This window comes from Epinephelus fuscoguttatus, linkage group LG19, assembly GCF_011397635.1.
Source record: "Epinephelus fuscoguttatus linkage group LG19, E.fuscoguttatus.final_Chr_v1".
NCBI lineage: Eukaryota > Metazoa > Chordata > Actinopteri > Perciformes > Serranidae > Epinephelus > Epinephelus fuscoguttatus.
The window spans coordinates 32,812,824-32,835,530 of NC_064770.1; the positions used below are offsets into that span (position 1 = coordinate 32,812,824).

A 22,707-nucleotide genomic window follows, 5' to 3' on the forward strand; every position below is an offset into this window, starting at 1 on the left:
ACAAGCACTGCCCACATGGGTGGTACCAACGGATGCCTCAGGTTGTGTAGTTTCCCTGGATACCACTACCTTTGCGCAAGCTTAAAAAAATGAGCGCCCCATAGCCTCTTAAAAAGAGTAATGTCAGCCTCCAATTATTTTTGCCATAGGGGCCAGTGTAGGGGGCAGCCCGAGTGTGCTGCCATTGCCGTGCCCCAGCAGAAGCTGTTCCTTGACTGTTGTGTGTAGATACAGTAAATGTCAAAAACTGATAGTAGTGTTGTAATATAATTTTCGACTAGGTATCGAATGAATAGCTACGGCTTCCCTTCTCTTATGCTAAATTCTTGTCAGAATGCTAGCTAGCATACATTCTGAGCATATCCCACTAGCTAGCTTTGCATATAGTTAGGATCTGTTCATGTGCCCATTGGTTGTTATGGTAAACTTAGGGTGCTTTCAGACCTAGAGTTGTCTCCTTTGGTCTGAATCAGGGACTTATTTTGTCACAAAGTTGTATAATTGCCTAGAGTTGGTTCATGTTCTCACGGCAGCATTTACAAGCGGACCAGATCAAATGCCTTGTGTGAGAAAGCGGCTCTTGATTGGTCAGAATTTCCATGTGGGAAAAATCCAGGAAGTAACGCAAACGTTGAAGAAGAGTACACTTGCAAGATAAATGTGACACTTTCTAATGTCACAATGGAGGGACAACTACGCAGGTTGATTTTAGCGCTGCTCATCGTGGACTATATTGCTGTCATTGTTCATTTTAGTCAAACCATACAGTTTGAAAACGAGGCGCGACTCCAACTAGAAAACAATGTTTTGATGCATTGGATGTGCTGAATGTGCATATTAAGGCAGTACAGGAGGAGGTGCACATTAATAATCCTCCAGGACTGTAACATGCTCATGTTTAACACAAACAATGTGTCATGTGACTGCAGTTGGTTCACATCCAGGTCGGAACACGTTCTCACCACAAACCAACCGCACCAGATGTTTGTTTGTAACCAGACTGAGACCACCTCTTCAAGAAGGTCTCAGTCTGGTTGTTTTAGTGCACACCCGAGTGTGATTGCTGTGTTCACACCTGCCCAAACGAACCGCACTGAGGGGGAAAGGAACTTGAGTTTGACTGAACCGAACCAAACAGGGCAGGTGTGAAAGCACCCTTACTTTTCTTACCAATAACAAGACTCCAGACAGGGCATGAAAAGGTAAAGTTAACATCAACAGGCCCACATCACTTTGCACTGGAACTGTAATTGTGGAAATAAATAATATTTCCGAAAAATCCCAAGACCCCCCTGACAGATTTGGTCCCCCCCAGTGGTGACTCCATGGCTACGGCCGTGCACAAGCTGAATGAAATAAATCAACAGTATGTAGGTGTGTGTGTGTGTGTGTGTGTGTGTGTGTGTGTGTGTGTGTGTGTGAAGATGAAGTGTCAAAACTCCAATGTAGACACAAAGAAAGCTTAAAAAGACTCAGTGCCATATGCGTGAAACTTATAGTTTTTTATTATTAATACTCAACACTTCATTTTGTTCATCATGTACAAAGAGAAAGAATAGTCTTATTTGAGCACTTATAATTGTAGATATCAGTATTATCCTTATTAGAAGTACCTTAATGATGTTTTTTTGCAATTTTGTCATGACGTGGTTAATTTTGTTATTGAGATTACTTTGATCGTTTCCTTACAAAAAAAAAAAAAAAAACAAGGTAAATGTTTCCCCCGATATTCAGTATTTACACAACCTGTACAATTATTTGTTTTTGTGTCGTTTTCTGTTCATATGGTGTAAAAATTTGGGGGAGTTATTCCAAAGAAAAAGGGCCACAAAAAGAGAAAAAAATGGCCAAGAATAATATTATGTATATCATTATGTATACAATTGATACTATTCATATGTTACATTTTTGTCAAACCCCCACAGTAAATTTAATTCAGTGAAGTGTTCACCTTGTGAAATACATTTAGTAGCAACCCCTTATGTCATTACCACTCAGGTGAAGCAAACCATTCTTGACTGTGTGAATGATGACGATGTAAAGTAGCATTATTAACAAACAAAACTGTACACAATTTAATAGAAAAATTTTGTATGCATCAATATAAAGCAATATCAATACATGTTAATACACGTACACACAGAGAGAACTTTAAAATATGAGTAAACAAGTTTTTCAATGAATTAGGAAAATCATAAGCAGCTAAATTACATGGACCTTCACAACAAGTCAATCATATAATATCACAGTATAATTCTTCGTATCTGCATGTGACTTCTTGATTAAAAAAACAAATGATTAGCAACTCAGTGTGTGAGAAATATTGATGTCAGTGCCTTTCCTCCAAACACAAAAAAATACATTTTCACGAGTCAGTTTAACCGGTACATCAATCCCTGTAGCTGACCACGTCACGCTCTTATTTGGTCCCATGTGTCAGTTAATCCTGACAGAAAAACACACGTCAGCTGAGGTGATATTTACATCCTCCACCTCCAGGATGTTCCAGCTCCACTTACTCGCCACTGCCGTTTTCTTGCGTTGTAAAAATGTGACACAGTGTTTTGCTCTACATGACCCATTTGAACAAATGTGTTGTGGCATGCTCGTGTGCAGAGAAGTGAGCCCAGGACCAATTTGGCCGCGAGGGAAATAAAGACTTCTGAAGAGCCATGCTTACTCTGCATCACCGCTCGACCTGCACACGCCGGCTGCAGAGCAGAGCAGCTGGAGGTGGTAGAGGCCTGATGATAGCATGTTTACCACAGTGTCAGGTGCACCTTGACTTCCCGACCAGCAGCTGGAAACTGGCCCTTTCAATGCATGAGAAAAAAACAGGAAGTGAAGAATTGGCACATACAGTGTACAGTAGGAGCTTTTTCTGTTCGGTCATCCTGTTTATTGCAAATGAGGAGCAGGAACGTGGTGGCTTGTGTGAAAAATATGCAAGCCTAACAGAGTTTACGTGCACACGGATACATTTTTCACTTTTCAATCAACCCTCTAGACATGAAAGCAGTTGAGGAGAAAAACAGAAGAGAGATGAATTTCTTCTCTCAGGGCTGGGGAGAAGATTATAGAGACTTATTGGAATCAGTACCACAGAAGAAGAAGAGCGGGGGGGAAATAATTTCTGACTGCATGGGGACAAAATTGCATATGTACACAATGAATTACAAATCATATTTCCCGTCTCACACAGAGAGACGAGCGGTGCACAAAGATGCACAAATATAAATTAGGATCCAAAGCATTTAAGTGTTTTTCAGCTGTCAAATAACAAAGTTTAGTAATATGTGAGCTAAAAGATAGCAACAACAAGTTCCCCTGAAGCTACTTTAAATGAGACATGACAGAACAAATGTTGCACCTTTTAATAAGGGGTTGCACAAATGCATTTCAGCTCCAGATCTTAAGATAAGATAAAGAATAAGATAAAACTACACTCGGTCTTGGTTTTTTTTACCACGATATTGTGCTGAATTCCTCAGCAGTATTAACAACGCCAGGTGAACGTCCAGCGTGCATTTGTCTGTGTGCATGTGTTTATATATGTGTGTGTGTGTGTATCTTCCGTTACCACAGTGATGTCTATCCCAAACATAGAGAGGGAGCAGGATAGGCCGGGCCGACGATGGCTCTGAATTCTGTGTGCAATCACCATTAGAGCCCAGGTCAAAAAAAACGGGCAACAAAAACACAAAGATCTCGTAAGTCTTTAACAAGGATCGCTGCTTAAAAATGAAGGATCACAATATACTGCCTCTATATGCAAATATCATCTATGTATACATGTAATATTGTATTACATAAATGTGTAGATAATTGAATTCATCTCAAAAAGCATGAAGAAGAGCTTACCTTAAAAAGAGAGAATCTAACACAATTCAAGGGAAACTTAGCAAAGACTCCTAAAACTAAACTTTCCCCTTTTTATCACCAAACGTCTACACCTACAGTAAATTATCCTCGATTTCCAACACTTTAGTGAAAATATGAAAAAGCATAATTCTTAACATAATCAGTATACTGATTGGTAAACTATTATAATTAAGTAAACATGAGATTGAAAGAAAAAGAGGTTCAATTATATCACTTATGATTAGTAATATTTGTGTCTTAACTATATTTTTGCATATTTTTTGTTCATGGATTTTTTTTGTTTTTATGAGTTTTTATTGTTGTTTTGTTTATTTCTTAAATTGCTGTAAAACATATTGAAAGTTACATCCTGTCTGTCTGTTTACTGTACAAAGTGAAAAGAGTTTTAAATAGATTATTTACAAGGAAAAGATTGAACGTACAAATGCTGACACTGATTGATGCCCACTCCCAAGTCGCTCGTTCCGCTCGTTCTTATTTCCTCGTCATTTCCTGTTCTCCTTCTTATACCGTCTCGCTGATAATGGTTGACCTGAACTTTCAAAAATGTGTGCGTATAAAAATTCCAGAGATCCCAATCTATTTATTAGGAGAGGCATGGGGGGGGAAGGGGCGCGCGGGGGATGGATGGATCTGTTTGATTTAAGGCTAACTCGATCAGTCTCACGTTGACGGTGTTGTCAGTGGAGCGAGGGAGGAGGAAAGGCTGTTGAACTTATGTTTTTCAGCAGGTTAGTGGGAAGGAAAAAAAAAACAGCTGTTATCATTCAATTGTGAATTGCTTCCCTCCACACACACACACACACAAGCTATTACATTGGTGCATTTAGATTAGGGTATAAGATAGAAGTCCGCAATGACAAAGATCACACTCTACACACTCCAGCAGCTCCAATCTCAGGCCAGCACTCCTGCGCAATCTCCCGCAGCCCTTGAACTTCTCACACCGCCAGCTAATCGAAGATCAAACCTTTAAATAACTAATAGAGGCTTCTTTATTCTGTACAGTAATATGATGAGTCATCAGACAGCACGGGCTGGGGGGGTGATGGGATGATAAGGCATGTCTACTGAGTGCCTGAACCTACACTGAGTAAAAGGTCCTGTGCAATAAATGAGGCCTCTCCAGCTAAAAAGACTATCTACATTGGTAAAAAGCTGGAAAGCTTTCGCAAGATGGCCGCCATCTGGCCGCCTCCGGTCAGTGTTACAAGAGGCTTCTCTCCAATAGACATCCTCCACGGCTCAAGCTTTAATCGGCATCATTGTCACGGGGCAACAACACGTCTCCTACACACTTTTTGCCAACATAAACAACAGTGCATATATTAATCATACACAATGTACAAAGCTTTCTGTGTGCGCCGACCGCGTGAGTGGAAAGCAACGCCTTCTACGAGATACTGGTAAGAGGCCGGGAAAAAATAAGTGCCTGGTGACTGTTGTCGTGTAACCTGAATAAAAGAGGTGGTCTAAAGGCTGCCGTGTTGTGGAGTGAGACGCGTCGAGACATCCTGAATACATCCCGGTTTTGCCGACGTATGAAATCATTTTTACGAAGGTATAAAACATCTCCTCTTGTATCTAAACCATCAGCCGCAGCGTCTCGGGCCTGCTGTAAATTTTCACTGCAGTTTTGGCTCATAAACGTGAGGAGAAACAGCCTAAAAGCATGCCGACACATCCACTGGAGACCATTAAGGCACGTCCTTCCTCTCAGTATCTTCAGCTTCGGACGAAACGCGTCGTTCACAGTTAACACAAGTTCAGACTGACAAAAATCTGCATGTGTTTAAGTGTGTGTGTGTGTGCACTTGATTTTTAACATCAAAGAAGGATCTGTCAGCTCTAAACGTCGTCTCACAGATCCTGTTTTTCCACGAGGAGCAAATAAACGTATGAGCATGGAGTAAAATATTCTACAGAAAACAGAAAAGAAAAGGAGTTCAGTCTTTCTGGCTTGTTGGTTGAACTTAGAACAACCTTCCTGCTGCCACCCGGGGCACACAGGATACAACTACAGATACTAAAACAGTAGTGAAATATTATACCAACAGAACATAAAACAAGAAAAACTTAGTGATATCATAAGCAGTGTTATCATAATCAGCACTAACATCTTTGTTATTCACAATGTTATCAATATTATTGTTGTTCTTATACCCTGTTTTTTTCTATAAGAATATCTTATTATCATTCATGATTGTATTTCTCATAGCAAACAAGATCAGCTCTTTTGGCGTCGGGGATGAGGAGGAGGAGGAGGAGGGCTGAGAGGAAGAGGGGAGAGAGGGGAGAGGAGAGAAGAGAAGAGTGGGACAGAGAGGAGATGGACAGGCCGGGCTGTCTCCTTCCATAGAGAAGAGAAGCACTAGTCACGTCCTGTGTCGCGGCTCTGGTAAACGTGACAATGTCTCTGTTTCTGCGGTGACACAGGGGCAGATGGGCAGTTCACTCTCGCAGTCTTTTTCCTCAGAAGCGCTCAGCGGGAGCTCTCAGACAGCCGTCACATCGCACCAGCCTCACACGTCCAATATCAAACTAAGATGAGGTGTCGCCTCTTTGCGATAATAACCAAGTACATTGACTTCTGCCTCACTGGTGGATGAAATGATGGACTTGGAGTTGAGTGCATGTTGAGGGGGATGTTGATTGACTGTGTTTGGACATAAAAGTAGAGTAGCTTTGGCCGTTTCTGAGAGAGGGTTAACATCCCACACCTCCTCAGGGTGTCCTGATTTTTTTTATTTTTACCCAGATTAGTTTTTTTGCAAAATCAAGATTTTATTTCACAGTCTCTAGCTCTCTCCTCTCTTACCTCATCGTGCTGTCCCAATATGGGCTAGGGTTGCAGTGTGTGGACAGTGTCTTTAAAATCATCCCTGATCTCCTAACACTACATGCATCTATTCCTCCCCTCCTCCTCCTCCCTCACCATCGTCCGCTCCTCCTCCTCCCCCTTTTTGCTCTTACACGTCAGACTCAATGCTGGAGAGTTTCTCGTACACATGGCCATTGCTTCCATTGAAGGGACGCGGGGGGCCGACCCCCAGCATGGAGCCGTGGTGGTTCATTCCACCCAGGCTGAGCTCTTTCGGGAACCGGGGGGCCACATTGGACATCACCCCGGCTGTGGCGGACGCCGGCAGATATGACGTCGTGCTCATCTGGCTCCTGAAGTCACTTCGGCTGTTTTTGGCAACTTGTTGCTGCTGCTGTTGCTTTTTCATGTAATATTGTTTGGCTCCGTGCATCAGACACTGGTCGTCGCCAAAGGTGGGTATAAAGGGGTTTTGGTTTACCCTGTCAGGGTAAAGAGATTTGGATAAAGAGAACCCTCCCCCACCGCCACCTTCCATCAAAGACCTATCCCTGTCTCTCATGTCTCTCTCTCCGATGGAACGGCGGTGGAGGCCGTCGCCGCCTCTGAACAGGCCAAACGGTGAGCCGGGTCCTTTCCGGCCTTCACCTCCGTAAAACAATGGGTCCCTGTCTCTTTCCCTTTCTCTCTCCGAGCCGCCGTGACGCTCAAATATGTGTGCGAAGGGGCTGGTGCCCTCCATGTAGCGTTCTTTCTCCTTCAAGCTAACACTCCTGGGTGGAGGCAACATCCCTCCCATACCTGCACCACCCATCCCTCCACCACCTCCCAGGCCAGACATCAAACTTCCCATCCCACTTGAATCCTCTTTCTGAAGGTCGACAAATGCGTCATACGAATGCTGCCGCCTCAGTGGTTTCCCAAATCCACCCTTCCTCCTCTGCTGGCCCTGAGATTGCGACTGAGGGCCTGCGCCCATACCCCCTCCTCCACCCCCACCTTTCCCTCCCCCCATCTGTTCCAAGAGGTGGTTGTTGTCCTCGCTGATATCGTAGAGGTTTCCTGTTTTTTTACAGCCCTCGCAGCGCATGCAGGTCGCAGAGCTGGGGCGGCTGTTGCCGCCTCCCGAGGACCCACAGCTCATGCCACCGTACCCACCACTGCTCCCTCCATGTATGGACATCTGCTTGCCCACTCCTCCCCCGCTAGCGCGACAGTTCCTGCACTCCCAGTCTCCCCCTGCCAGCCCAGATCCTCCCCCACTCTTTGAATCCTGCTTTTTGGGTTTGCTCTTCAGAAAGTCATCCACTGGGACCAGACTGGTGCAGGCCCCCACTCCTCCATCTCTACTCCCAGGGCCCTCCGTCAGGTCCACATGCTCCCACTGAGGGACGCCCTCTTTGGGCCGAAACTGGTCCAAATAAAAATCCCTAACGCTCTCCTTTTCTCTGAAGAGATAGGAGTTCCCGTCGTTGTTTCCACCTCCTCCTCCTCCTCCTCCTCCTCCTACTACTCCACCACCTCCTCCTCCTCCTCTCTTCCGTTCAGAGGGAAAAAGTGGTGGGGAGGAAGAGCGGTGGCCGTGGTAGTGGTGGTGGCTGATGTGGTAGGGTTTCCTTCTGTAGCCCAGCTCGATCTCGTCCAGCTCCCGTCTGGACTTGGCAGAGGCCGGCCTCTTTTTCAGGCTATCACGGTATTGTTTGCGCTTCTTGGCATTACCCTCCAGGTTTCCGTAAGTTACTGTGTGCGTGGAAATGTCCGACACATCTGACCGTATATTCCCATCATCGTCCCCTCTACCTCCACAGTAGCCGTGCCCAGGGATGTATGTGGAACTTGAGGCGCCTCCCTTGAAGGAGAACTTCCCGTACAGGTCCGGCAGACCTCCCTTGAAGCTCTGTCCTGAGGGAGGAGTCTGTCCGGACAGCAGGTCAAACTTGCTCATGTTCCTGTGGGTCAGCGCTGAGCAGGGTTGGGTGGTGAAGATTGGGGCCACCCCTCCGCCCAGGCTGTCACAGTCGAACATGCCGCCCTCCAGAGAACTAGCACTGCCTATACTGTGGGGTCTGTTGGCAGGAGGTCCGCTGAGCCCGAGCGTTGAGCCGTGGTGGTGCAGGTAGTGGTCCTGATACAGATTACTGTCCTTCAGGTGGAGGTTACCAAACGTCCTCTCCACCTCACTGATGTAGTCGCTGAACATGTTGTCCTCTGGCATGTAAGGTGGCTTGCAGTCTGAGTGGCCCGCCAAGCTGCGCCGGTGTTCTGAGATGTCGTAAACGGAGGATTCACGGCGGATGAAGTCCAGAGCGCTGTGGGGTGAGCCGTTCACCCCTGACAGGGAGGCCATGTTCTTGGCGGTGCGTAAGAGGCGCATGATGTTGGAATGGGTGTTGTTCATGGTGGCTGATGGGGAGTTCAGTGCCGAGCTGCTCTTCTCCTCAATCTGCACCCCGTGGATACAGCTGTAGATGCCCTGTGGGAGAAATACAAGCGTTAAAGAGTGAACATTTGGTCAATTCAACATCGTTATTTACTGATGTTATCTAAGTTGGCAAAAACATGAGACCTCAGCTGCACTACATCCTGATCACCACACTTTTTACAACCTAGATGATTTAAAGTGACAACAGCTCTTTCCGCTGATGATAAATACAGTATTTAAAATCCTCTTACCCATCAAAATTAGTGTGTATATGCAGATTTATAAACGCAGGAACACCTGCAAAAAAACAGGCGACAGTTTCCCTTCCCATTGCCAGTAGTATAGTTTTTGTGTGTGTGTGTGTGTGTGTGTGTGTGTGTGTGTGTGTGTGTGTGTGTGTGTGTGAGTGTGTGTTTGAAGTCATGAAAGCACCAGTAAACAGAGGAAAGCTTCCAGAAAGCCGGAGGTCACTGAAAATGTTACAGTGGTTAATTTTTTTTTTTTTTTTTTAACTTTTTCTTTATCTGTTACTTATTTGGTCTCTCTCACAAACTCACTAAGCCCCGCCCCTTTGTGATGCTCCGACAAGCTGTCGCAGTAAGCACGGAGACCACACTCTAACTAACTGCACTCCCTGAAGAAATATGTTTGGAGAAATGAAAGAGTGATTCCAGAGAGAAGCAGACAGAGGGGTCTACAGTCTGTGTTTGAAGGATATATCCAGGATGTCAAACTGACTCAGCAGCAACAACAGGTTAAAAAGACAAAGATAGTTAGAAGCTAAAGCCGAACTATAGGCTACAGATCACAGTGTAAAAGTGAACCACCACATCACTGCTGATCGCCACACAAGACAATGAATATAAAGGGAAACTTTGCTGATATTGAACCAGCTGTGTGGCATCGCAGTGTGTGCAGATTTTGAAAGACTGAAAGCAAAAAAAAAATGTTTCCGTATTCAGAAAATGTGCCTTTAAATGAGCAGTTTAGTCTTCTTTAAAGTTGTGATGTCACAACTATACTCTAAAGCTGTGTCTCAATTCAGGTGCTGCAGCCTTTGAAGAACGCGGCATTTGTGGTCTACATCAGAAGACCTCATCAGCCAAACCGAATGGCTTCCGAAATGGGACGGTCTGGTCTGCGGAGGACTTCGTGGTTGCTTCTCCAGCTGTTCTCGCCCTGACCCGTTGGCATTCCTGTAACCTAGCAACCAGCTACACTTGACGAAAGAAGGAGTGAGCTAATAAGTTAGTTAGCCCTAAATCCTGGACCCAGAGATTATTATTATGTGTATACATATATTTTATTTGATACTTGACCGCTGGAGACACCGCTGTTGGATATATGTCAGGCTAATGGGGGAACATTTTCAGGGAAACTTATTAAATTAAGATTGTTTAAGCTGTGTGCTTTTAGCTAATATTAATGTTAACAACAGTTAACTGTTAGCTAGTTAACACCTGTTAGTTAACTTAATATATAATCGTCACCAGTGCGCAATGCATCTTGGGATAGGCTGGGCCACGAAGGATTCATCCGTTGCATCCTCCTAATTCTGGGAAAGAAGGCTGCATTTCTCGGCTGCATTTGAAGAAGCCTTCGAAATGGGACAGCCTTGGTCACGCCGACGTGACGCAATTGGTCCTCCCGATTTGAGACAAAGCTTATAAAAGGTAGAAACTGCCACTACAGGGCCGTTACAGTCATTCTTTGGCTGCAATGACAGCGGAACGAAGCAGAAACACTAACCAATCAGAGCAGACTGGGCTTTTTCAGGAAGGGGTCTTAAAGAGACAGGTGCTATGCTGTATTCTGGCAGACAGTGTAAGAAAAACAATGTTTTTTTTAAACATTAAAGCATGCCAACGTGTTCTAGTAGAAACCCCAAATACGTAATAACCTGAAAATTAGTATAATATCGGACCTTTAACGTGGAGTATATTAGCTGGTGTGAGCTAAAGTGAGACAGTGCAGTGGAGCTTCAGAGAGGATAGTGTAGCTGCATGGTGGATGATTGATAAAGGCAAAGGGGCAGTAAAAACCCCTGGGTCCCACTGGTCAATACCTTTAATCAATGTGATTAGAATTCAGCTGAACAATATCCTCCGGCAGTTATTAAACACCTCAGTTCCACTACCGCTCAACGCTGCAACACAATCCCCATCCGAAGAGAAAGGCCAAGCCAAGGAGACGGCGGCTGAGCGTTACAGTGACAGAAAGATAAACTGCTCCATTTGCATTCAGTGATGTACGATACAATATTCAGATAAAAATGGATGTACGGAGGAGAGCAAACCAGGCATGACAGATGGGGACGGTAAAAGATCAGATCAATTCCAAACAATGATTTTGCTCAGTTTTTTTCTGGACGCACAAAAATGACTGGACATAAAGGAATGCTTTAGCCATTGTTAGAGATCAGAGATCAGCTGACCTCCGTCCTGCTCGCCACTGCAGAGGTCAGGACGCGAGGTGAGGGGGTCAGCTGGGAGTCAAATCATCTCTGCTGTTAAGCTATGACTCCTCCTAACCTCCTCTTTTTATCCACTCGTTGACCCTCAGCTCTCCTCTCCCTCGCCACTCGTTTCTGCTAGTTAATTAGCTACATGGACAGTGCCTGCATTGCAGCAAAAAGGCTTCATCCCTCATTCCGCTTTTATAGATAATGTTATTACTTCTTTCAATTTCACAGTCTGTTAACAGCCAAGTATGTAAAGCTTGACAATGGCTAAAACCAAGAGAGGTTTAACATAGACACAAAAGGACTCATATTTGAGAAATACGGGATTTGGATGGGAATCTTGAAGTGGAGGACAAATGTATACACCCACCTGTGAGATATTTCAGGATATTTTTTTCCCACCTAGAACCATCTTTCAATGTTTATCTGGTCCTTCTCTGTCTCATCTGTGTTTCTTTTTTCCATCTGCCTGTTTATATAATTTGTCATCACTTCATATCTTTTGTTTTTCTTCTTTTATTGTCTTGATTACACCCCACCTGCTGCCAAATCTGTCATGTCTTCCCTCCCATGACGTCCATGACAACGTCCCATTTTGGGCTGATTTTTCCAGAAGCATCCGTCTTAAAGGGATAGTTCGAATTTTTTTTTTCCTAGTGGGGTTGTATGAGGTAGGGGAGAATGGGGTTGGTCGTCACACTTTGTACTTTCATTTGAACCACTCAATAACCTTTACAGATTTCCTTTCAATGTGGAATGGAAGCCTGAAGTGTCCGGGAGGAACGGAGTGACGTTACTCTTGTCTACTCTTGTCAAATATCTTTGTGGACCATGCCCACTGGGGGTTGGTTGTCCCAATGTTACTTTAATGGGGAAAAATAAAAAAATATAGAACATAAGCTGAAAATCAATCCTGTAAATGTATTTTTAATCCTTATGTATCTACAAAGAACAACACAAAGAACAGTATGTGACATCCAGTGGTGTAATGGTAGTTGATGAGGCAGGTGATAGGTGGGTATACTGTCAACAGCCACATAAAGAGGTGGTAAACCCTGTATACCTGCGTATACCCTCCACTGAAGACAACCAGCCTCAAGGAAAATGTGACGAGCATCACCAATTTGGATTTTTTGCCAGCGACTAAGCTAATAACCACATGTTGTAGCCTAGCTAAGAAAAGTAAAATTTAAGCTATAGCTATCCCTTTATACTTTTTAATGGTAATAATTATTTTATTGTGAGCCCAACGTTGAAGTAGAAGAAGAAAACAGAAGAACTGGATATTTACATTTCACCCCGTCTCCACCAAACACTTTTGGTACTGTACCTTTGGAACCAAGAGTAACCCTTCAGTCAAGTACCTAGACCCTAGGACCGCTTCGCGTTTCCACCACAAACAGTGCTCTTTCACGAGGGCGGGGTTGTTGTCACTCACTGCTCCGTCCAGCACTCACTGTATTTCCTCCTTTATCAGTCTGCATTTTGTTTATCGTCCACAGAACGAGGCTGCACGCCGACATTTTCAGAACAAAATAAAACAGGCTGCAGTGAGAGTCTCTCTCCATTGGATATTTAAAAATAGCATGTTTGTGCATTTAGTCCTTCCCAGGCAAGCTCAGGGGTTTAGTGTTGCCAGAGCCCACAAGAACGATGCTCTGTGACGCTTTTTTTTTCTCTGAGTATTAGAATAAATGCAGTTCACATAACCCGGTTGAAATTAATTTTTAAACACTTGAAGATCCACTCATTACTAAAAGTGTCTGCCATCAAAGAAAGAAAATTCACACTAAAGTAATGGTCAAAGTTGTCACAGTGAAATTTAAGGTGTGTTGATGAATTCACATTGTCAACTCATGCATTGAGTAACATTACAAGTTAACGTTCCAAATTAAAAGTTGCCAGCAGTCAGCGTGGTAAATTAAATAAATTTTTTCTCAGACTCCAGCTGCTGTGAGAGGCAGCAAAACATCCTTTCATTTTATAGTTACAGCTAACTAATAAAACTCTCCACAGTATGAACAGTGGTTACATGAGCCTCAAAACCAGACACAACCAGCTCCACCTTTTAGTACCAGATCTGTGTGCTAGGTACCCCAACAGAGGGGGGACCAAACATGGGGACGGCACAGAACAGTTCCATTGGTACCATCCACAACTTTTCACAGTGGAAACAGAAAAAAAGCGTACCGAACTGAACTGTACCGTACTGCTCGGTGGAAACGGGGCTTTAAATTCCTGGCCTCTGACCCCAATTCTGAAAATTTCAGTGCCAACATTTTTTAACAGCGCCCTCTGGGGAGAAAAATCTAATGAATGTGATAACCAACCCCATTCTCTCTTACTTACCCGTAGTCAGTGTATTACCTCTTACCTTTATTTATGACCTTAATTAAACTTTATCTACCTGGAAAAACCATAAGCTCAGGCCTCCTATCTGTCAAACATCTCAGTTACAGCTTTGTTTAATTTACAGAGGTTCACTGATACGGAGTGCTCTGCCATTTCATATTTTCAAATTAGCACCTGCACAACTCAGGAACACAGTGAAAGGTCTGTTTTCATCTTCCTAATGTTATCCTTATCCAGTATCTGTGTAAACTGCCCCCTAATAATTTTATTTTATTACCGTGTGGTCTTGCATATATGGCTTTTTCTGCTACTCTGTGCCACCTTATCTTGTGTCTGTCTCTCTTTTCCATCATTGAAATATATTTTAACTAATGGACTGAGGTATAGTCTGTTGAGTGCCTTACATTTCTGTTGTTCATGTTCTAATTTGTATCTTCTTTTTCCAAGTAAAAAAACAGATACACTAACATCCACTAAACCAGAGTGCACTGAAGAACTTCTGCAGAGGGAGACTGAACAAAGACAGAGATGCGTAGGAATATGGAAGTTCTACGGTTGAGAAAATGCTGTGCCAAAGGAAAGGGCTGCCTGACGGCAAAGTAAAGCTGTGAAAATATTCTTGATATAGCCTCCACTTAAACTGATATTGATTTTTTTGGGTAGGCCTTTTTTTAAGTAGCTAAAACACGTTTTGCTGCTGACCACCATCCACAGCAGCACATAGCTTCTGCTTCTCTAAACTGGGGTCCTGCTGTAGGCAAAACACTGGATATAGATAAGTACTTGCCTGATGTCAGGTGTAATTGTCAACTTGTTACACTCCATTTCCATCTTCAGTCTGACATTCACTAACCACTCACTAGAGACCAATGTATCTACCTACATCTAACATCATTTTAGGTCCACACTGATGTGGAACCATGCCAACTTATCCGTTTTGCCGAGGTTTTGAGAGTGGAGCGGATGAAGTAAAACAAACTAGGATGTTGGCCAATATTGAGAAGACATGTAAAATTGGAGCAGCTGCCATAGCAGCGCCTATCTTGCCTGTAGCACTCGCAATTGTTGTAATTTCTTTTCATTGGTTCCTGAACACTGCTTGACAACAACTTAAATAAGGACATAAGTTCCACCAGTGAGTCTAATTGGCTAATCAAGTCCCCCTGCAGCACTGATTGGTTGCTTTCTATTTTCAACATGAAACCGCTGTTTGGTGTCACAATGCCAGGCGAATCAGTTAACTCAAACTCGATGGAGTAGGCACATTTAAAGGTCTGGACAAAGGCCAACTACTGTAGGTACCTTATACAACCCCACTTAAAGCTATAGTGCGTAACTTCTGCATGGCCGTAAACGTCCGTTTCACCCAAGCCACTACTAGAGGAGATGACACAATGCCGATTAAGCCGCGCTGGCGCACAGGAAATGCCACGTTTTACCTCACAACAAGAAGGGAGGGGGAGGAAGAGCGGAGAGTCTCATAGCAAGAGGTAGAGCGCAGGTAGAAAGAGAAAGCAACATGGTGGAGAAGCGGCCGAGACACGGTTCAGAAGTGGATCCTACCCCAAAGAAAAAGCCTGGACGTTCAGCTGAAGGTCTGTTAGCAAAGAAGGAAAGTGACCGACGGAGAAGGCAAACAAGGATTTGTATTGGCGTCGCTTTTCCTCGGTGGAGAGCCCTGAAGGAAGAAATTGGGCTGAGGGCAGACACGGATGTTGCCTTGCTGCTGTTGGATGAGTAAGTGACTTGATTTATAATTATATTATGAGTAGTATGTGTTGCTGTTACATGCACTGGACCTAGTACTTTATTATTTTCTTGGAAATGGTGCTATGAACGTAATGTAATGTTAGCAGCCTGGTGTTCGCCACGTTGTGTAGCGTTGTGTACACGGTGTGAAGCAAGTGTTACTCTGTGTACATGGAAGTGCCGGCTTATTTGTTGTAATAACGCATTATCCACTGGGGGGCGACAGAAGTTACGCACTATAGCTTTAAAAAAATTGCAACTATCGCTTTAAAGGGATAGTTTAGATTTTTGAAGTAAGGTTGTATGAGGTACTTATCCATGTTAGGGCTGTCACTTTTTCAAAAAAATCAAGGTCTAACTAATTTAAAATGACAAGTAATTCATTCGAGCCCAAAATACTTCCACACGCTGCTTCTCACATGTTATCGTGATTGTCCGCTCAGGACGGCTTTGCTCGCTATTGTCCTCCATTTTTGTAGCAAAACAACACATTAACATTAGCTTCGTTTAGTGATAGGTCAGTAGGGCATGCAATAGGTCAACATGACAGTGAATTCTTAGAGCGCCCTCTGTTGGATCACAAGGCAAACTACATCAAATTGTCTGATGCACCTATAGAGACTCCAGCCGACATTTCGAACAGGTAATTACAGCTCGAACATGAACTTTTCAACTCATGTCCGCCCTAATCCATGTCAGTCAGCATGCCCCCAGTTGGGAGACGCAGGCTGAAGTCCAACATGGAAGCTGAGCAATGAAGGCTACTGCTGTGGACGGGATCAGCAACAAAATGTATTTTAACAACCTAAAAAAGTCCCAACAAAAGACAATCAATATCAATTTAAGTGTATGCTATATTTAGAATATTTTCACTGCTTTACCTTAACGTAAAGCCACGATTTCCAACTGGAAAACGAAGTGTAATGTTGCTCTCTTCAAAGTCAGACTCCATTGAGAAAAACAGTGATTTAACATCTCTGAACACAGGAGCTGCTGGTCTACCACTGCCTCGATTAGTCAGTTAGTTTGTGTTTTTGTGTGACTTTGGTGTTTTAAAGGGTTAGTTTGGATTCACCAAAGTCACACAATAACACAAACTAACTAACTGATCAAGGCAGCAGTAGACCAGCAGCTCCTGTGTTCAGGGAGCTAAAATGACTGATTTTCTCAATGGAGTCTGGTGGCTTTGATGAGAGCATTGTTGGGGAAATGAAGCCATTTATCGCTTCTCTGTAGCAACAGGCTCTTTAATGGAAAGGTATGCTTAAACTGCTATTGATTTTTTTAAGTGGCTGATATACATTTTGTTGCTGCCCCCCGTCCACAGCAGTACACGCCTGCTTCTCCAAGCTGGGGGCGCACTGACAGACATCTGCTGCATGTAATATGGATCAGGACCTCATACAACCCCACTTCAAAAAATCCAAACTATCCCTTTAATCTTAGGTGGATCTTCCCCTTTAGGTTTTTAACCTTTATAGATGGTGAGGTTGTGTTTTATTAAGCAATGATGGTGTGTGAGAGCAGCTCAGGATGCATATTTGTGTGGCTTTTAGGCTTTTTTTCTTTGAGGCACACACACGCGTGCACATATAAACAACAGCCAGGACTGGGAACAAGAAGTTAATACTGTAGTGCATCAAATCTTGGACATTTGACAAAGTGATTGCTGCTTCGTATTCAACAGCAGATTTTGTCTACTCCACATGCCCACATAATGTAACAGTTGGCAGATTGCTGCCAGCCCAACGCTACAGTAGCTGATTATTTGGGCAGGATGTGTGAATAGCAATAACTGTGGCCTGAGGGTTCCTAAGAATTTTCAATCCACCAGGGGATCGCTGCAAAATCTATAAGTGATTACACTGGTACAGAGAGGCAGACAATCAACAAATAACTAGCTGCCCCCTATGTACGATTGCATATAGAGTGCCTATTGTACATGCTGTGGCTCATAATTTAATACAACCTGCATGTGGTGTAAGTATATGGTGCTGAATGCAAATGAACGTAGCCATGACGTGATGTGACAGCTGTGAAAAGAGGAGTGATTAAAGCTCTAATACATTTACTGTTCTAAAGTCATTAGAGGCTTTTTAAATCGATATAATTAATTTGTTTCAGTGTTGCAGGTGGGACCTGGAGGAGCAGGTAGCCAGGGGAGAGACGCTCAGAAAGCCCTTGCAGGGAGGGAACGCTAACCGACCATGACGCCATGACCGACGCCACGTGACTCACGCCAACCGTGACAGATGTCTCATTTTTTACACTGCCGAGCTTAAATGTTAATTGCGGCAATAACAATAAAGTTTATTGGATTATGCTGTGAAATTAAAAAAGCGGAATCAATCTGAGTGGCAGAGCAAGAAGAAGAACGAAAAAAAGAGACGAAGAAACGGCCGAGGCTGGAGAGAGAAAACACTCGAGTAAATGAGAAGGAGACAATGTGAAGCTGCGGATTGTGGAAAGATAATAAACCGTAATTTCCACTGTTGTTGTTTGGCGATGTCTGTGCTACATATGCAAATGAGCACTCTGAATGAATATTTCCCCTGAATATTTTAACATACTGAATCATTGGGCTGTATTTGTGGACACTCAGCGTTCATTTACGTTGTCACATTGTAGCAAAGACAGAGGTAATTTCTGCAAATGAGAGCAATCACTGGATGTTATACAAAGCATAATTGCTTTCAGATCCAGCCCCCATACAAATTATAATGATGTAATAATCAAAAACAACACAGCCTGTCTTTGGAAATGAGAAGTCAGCTGACATTTCAGCAACTGATATTTCATGCTCCTTCTACACAAACAGGCGCCGACAAGCACGCACGACCGTAAACAAGGCGACAGCAACCACGTGAAATTAACACCATACAAAATAATCAAAGTTGAGCACTGGAGCGTAATATTAGAGCAGAGAGGGGAAAATGTTATGTTGGGTTTTTTCCCCGTTGCCTTGCTTTCTTGGTACAAGCAGCCCCGGCGCCACAGCAGCATATCAAATGGGGGGGGGGGGGGGGGCCGCAGTGTGTGGCTCTCTGCTGTAAATTAGCCACGTGGTTTAGCCTGCAGCGGTTCACCTTCAGAGGCACACAGTGAATTACACCGAAGCCATGTCAAAACAATTGGAATGCAAATCAAATACCTCGGGGGTGACTTTGGTCTCCTGGGATCCAGTAATCTACCCTCACCGGTTCTGTGGCTGATTTTTGTTGAGTGAAATATTGATTTTGGCTCAACATTTTGTAAATATTTACCCCATGGACGACAGAGAGGCCTCACCATCGAAACAAAAAGGAAAGCGCTCCAATATCTGTTTGTGTTGGTGACATGCTCATTTGCAATTTTAGCATCTCCAGAGCAGAATATAGCAGTGACATTACAGCCAGTAACACCTCTGAATAAACAAGTAATGAAGGTCACTTTACAGACGAGGACGAGTCGGTGACACAGGAATAAATTGGAGAGATATAAACTATTTGGATTTATTGTTAACGACAGACAATTCTACTGAGAAAGTGTGCTTGTTAGTTGTTGACTTTGGCTCATGCTAGCATTGCTCTTTAGCCCCTTTTACACTGCCTGTTCAAGGTGGGAATATTATGCCGTAATGTCGCCGTGCTGTGAATAAGGTACGATCGCAGAATGGGGAGACAGAGTTGTCTTATCTTTATAGCAGGATTTATACTTCTGCATCAACACAGAGCCTACACCATACCCAACGTTGTAGCCTGACGTGCACCTCCCCAGAAATGTAACTACACGTTACAGCGACGCAGACCTCCTGTCTATTTTTGTAAGCTGAAACCATTTCCCTCAGTGGAAACAAAGATTTTATTCAATTTTATTTCACAGATAAGAAACATTAAACTGTGAAGACAATAAAGCCACCACAAAAATAGCATTTTAAGCCTTGTGTGTGATTTATTCAGGCTTCATAATCTCCGCTATTTGCTATGCTAATTTATACCATGTAAAATGCTATAGGCTTGTGCTAATAATATTAGCATGTTGTATTTGTTTGGAAAATGTGTTTAATATGTTGTTTTTATATGTTGTTTTGTCAGTGAATCTTGTGAGTTGTAATGGAGCCAAATTTTGTAACGTTACCTTTGTTTAATGTTGCTGTTGTCCCTGACTTCATTTGAGAAGACGGAAAACTCTGCTAGCCACTGGGCTAATTTATACAATGTAAAATACCAAAGGCTTATGCTAATATTGTTAGCATGTTGTATTTGTGGGGAAATGTGTGTTTAATGTGTGTTTTGAATCAACTAAACTTTGCAGCACTTCACAGAAACCCCGCCACCGACTAGTGTTTTGATGGTGTGACTACAAAGTGACACAGACACACCATTGCACAAGTAGAAATGCTCACAACGACATAGGCCACATGTGTAGGCTACGGTGTAGACTCTGTATAGGGCTGACGCACAAGTATAAATCCCGCTCAAGCCATCATAGGAGATAGTAACAGCATCGAAACAGTGTCTGTATAAACAGGACAGCTGACAGGAGAGGACCATAGGCTGGATGGCTGTGACACTTCAAAGATGTGTTAGCGGCAACCTCAGAAAAGAACAGTGGTCAAAAACTTCCACAAATTGGAAAAACAACGAGATTTGTGAGCTCCTTCCCCTCCGAGCAGAGGGCAGGATCAGCTGCCATATAACAGAGGGGGTAAATGAGTGTTATTGGCATGTTATGCCATTGTTATTGTTTATAAAGTGCTACCAACGCATATGTTATATGTCATTCTAGAGGCTGACGCTGTTGTGTTACATGTCACGCCCATCACGCCTCTTTTGAATTCGTGATGCCAGCATGCTGTCTATAATCACACACTGGAGCGTCTTGATGCCGCTGTTGTTTGGTTTTGTGTAAAAATGCAAAGGAGGCATAAAGAGGGGCCTTTGTCGCGTGCCTATAGCGTGGTCTCTGTGTTAAAGGGGTTTTTCATCGCTGATTATCAGCCTCTATCTACCTTTTAATTCCTCAAACCTTTCTCTACATCCTCACCCCATTCTGTCCTATTTACCCCCTTTATTTCCCCTTTATACCTCAGGAGGTCATGTATAGGCTATAACCTATTTATGCTTGTCATTTGGTAACCATGGTAACACATATGCATGTCAGTGCAGGTTTATTCCTGATTAAAAAGCTGTTAAAAACTGCAGTGATTGTATTTTCAGTTTATTATGTCCATTACAATGTGTGTGACAGTAATAAGCTCCGAATCATTACGGTACACGACGCCTCCTTTTCGTCCTGTCTCCACGTCATTCATTATTCATAACGTGAGATCTGTTTGCAGTCTAATAATACAAACAATGCTTATAATGAGGGTTTTTTGTGTGTGGGTGTGAGCTCACTGTGACCAAAGAACATAAATATAAGCATCAACAATATCAAAGTGCGGCGTAAACGTCTGTCAGTCAGTGGAATTTGATTTCCCTGCATGGGTCCTGATGATGCAGGATGACAAATGCCAAAACTGTCTAATCAACAGGTCACCTGTCAGTCTGTATAACTTCATGTTTACTCCTCTTGATTTGTTTATAAGAAGTCAGTGTGAACAGGAACCAGACCAGAGCGACATACATTAATTTATCATTGTTTTCCACTTGCTTCGGACCGAATGAACCAAACCACAGGTGTGAAGGCACCCTCTTATTCACTTCACAGTATTGAGGACCACATTTACTTGGCATTGTTGGGGAGCTCTGATTTGCTATTAAAGCGGCCCTGATTATTGTGGCATGGATTCAACTGCAGCAGATTTAGCATTCATTCTGTGAACTCCACTCCAGCACAGTATAATGAAAACAGGTTTCAAGATTAGTAATGCTGATTAAATTCCTACACTACTTATGTTCTGTACAAAATAGAATGTAAGCTCTACAGATTTTTTTTCCTTGGCTATTATCATGTTTTTCCCAGATGATGTACAGATTTTTAGTCAGTCTATTATCTCAGATGGGTTGAAGAATAGTGCATATAGCTGCTGTAAATGGGAAAAAAAGATGCCCTAAAGAAGCAGGACCCTGGGCCCCCTAAGGTTTGAGCTGAGCCCCAAATGTCTAAAACATCTGGCTCTGCCTCTGGCATACTTCATGATATAAGCAAAGATTATATCTTAAAGCAAGAATGCTACAGAGTGCTGACAATATTAATCAGGGTTTATCTTGTGCTATCAGGTGTGTGGTTTACCATTATTGGTATGTGAAAAAAAAGGGTACAGTAGCTCAAGTACAGAAAAGTCACGGACCTTGTTGAGACTGTCAGCCCAAATAGTTTTTCTGGCATGTCCAGATTGTATCCAGATTAATTTTAGGAAGTCTGGACAGAAAAGAAGTGATCCAAACCACATTTGGAAGTGGTCTGAAATGCAATTCACATCCAATTTCTACAGATGCATCTCAGTCCAGACACTCAAATCGGATTCCAAAGTATCTTTTAACACAATACGAGACAACAACGTCAAATCCAGAGTGACAAAGTGCTGACCAGGTCCATGCTGCTACCAGCGAAAGCTATAAAGGACAACAGTTCGTGGACAGACGCCAAAATTAGTTGTTTGTAGATGGAGAATTCTCATGCTTCCATGTTGGAAAGCTGTGTCATCATCGTTGCTACGTAGCTACTGATGCCTATGTTGTTACCACAGCAACCCATGCAGATAGATTGTGGATGTCTGGACACACAAATCTGATCTGAAATCTTGCAAATACCAGTGCTTCAAGAGCTGATTTGAGAGCAGTCTGATCTAAAGTTTGCTAACGTTATCTTAAATTAGCCACTGGTCACAACAGACTAACTGAGTGTACAGAACTGATTAAAGGTGCAACTTTTCCTTTATGAGAGGAATAATGTGATCTTATCTCAGGAGTTACATTTTAAACATTTACGTCACCCTTAAATTTATATCATTGCAAAATTTGGAGAGTGCTGCAGGTAGTCAAGTGTGATACTACTGGGCTTACGCTTGATTTGATGCTCGAAGACACAAGCATG

The 22,707-nt window shown here is 43.2% G+C and overlaps 3 protein-coding genes across 6 annotated transcripts in view; 1 reads left to right on the forward strand and 2 right to left on the reverse strand.

The window, feature by feature from the left end:
- The window catches only part of srebf2 (sterol regulatory element binding transcription factor 2), a 597,702-nt gene that overhangs the window by 243,765 nt on the left and 331,230 nt on the right, over positions 1-22,707 (reverse strand). The gene's annotated exons all lie outside the window — the stretch shown is intronic.
- Positions 1-22,707, forward strand: part of zgc:65811 (uncharacterized protein LOC393524 homolog) — a 635,041-nt gene that overhangs the window by 142,087 nt on the left and 470,247 nt on the right. The window lies entirely within an intron of this gene.
- LOC125879891 (glutamate receptor ionotropic, NMDA 2B-like) overlaps positions 1,571-22,707 on the reverse strand; it is a 206,195-nt gene continuing 185,058 nt past the window's right edge. For all 4 annotated transcript variants that reach the window (XM_049562032.1, XM_049562031.1, XM_049562029.1 and 1 more), the window contains exon 17: positions 1,571-9,176. In XM_049562032.1, the coding sequence (XP_049417989.1) occupies positions 6,852-9,176 (2,325 nt within the window). In that variant the 3' untranslated portion in view covers positions 1,571-6,851. The remainder of the gene's footprint in view (positions 9,177-22,707) is intronic.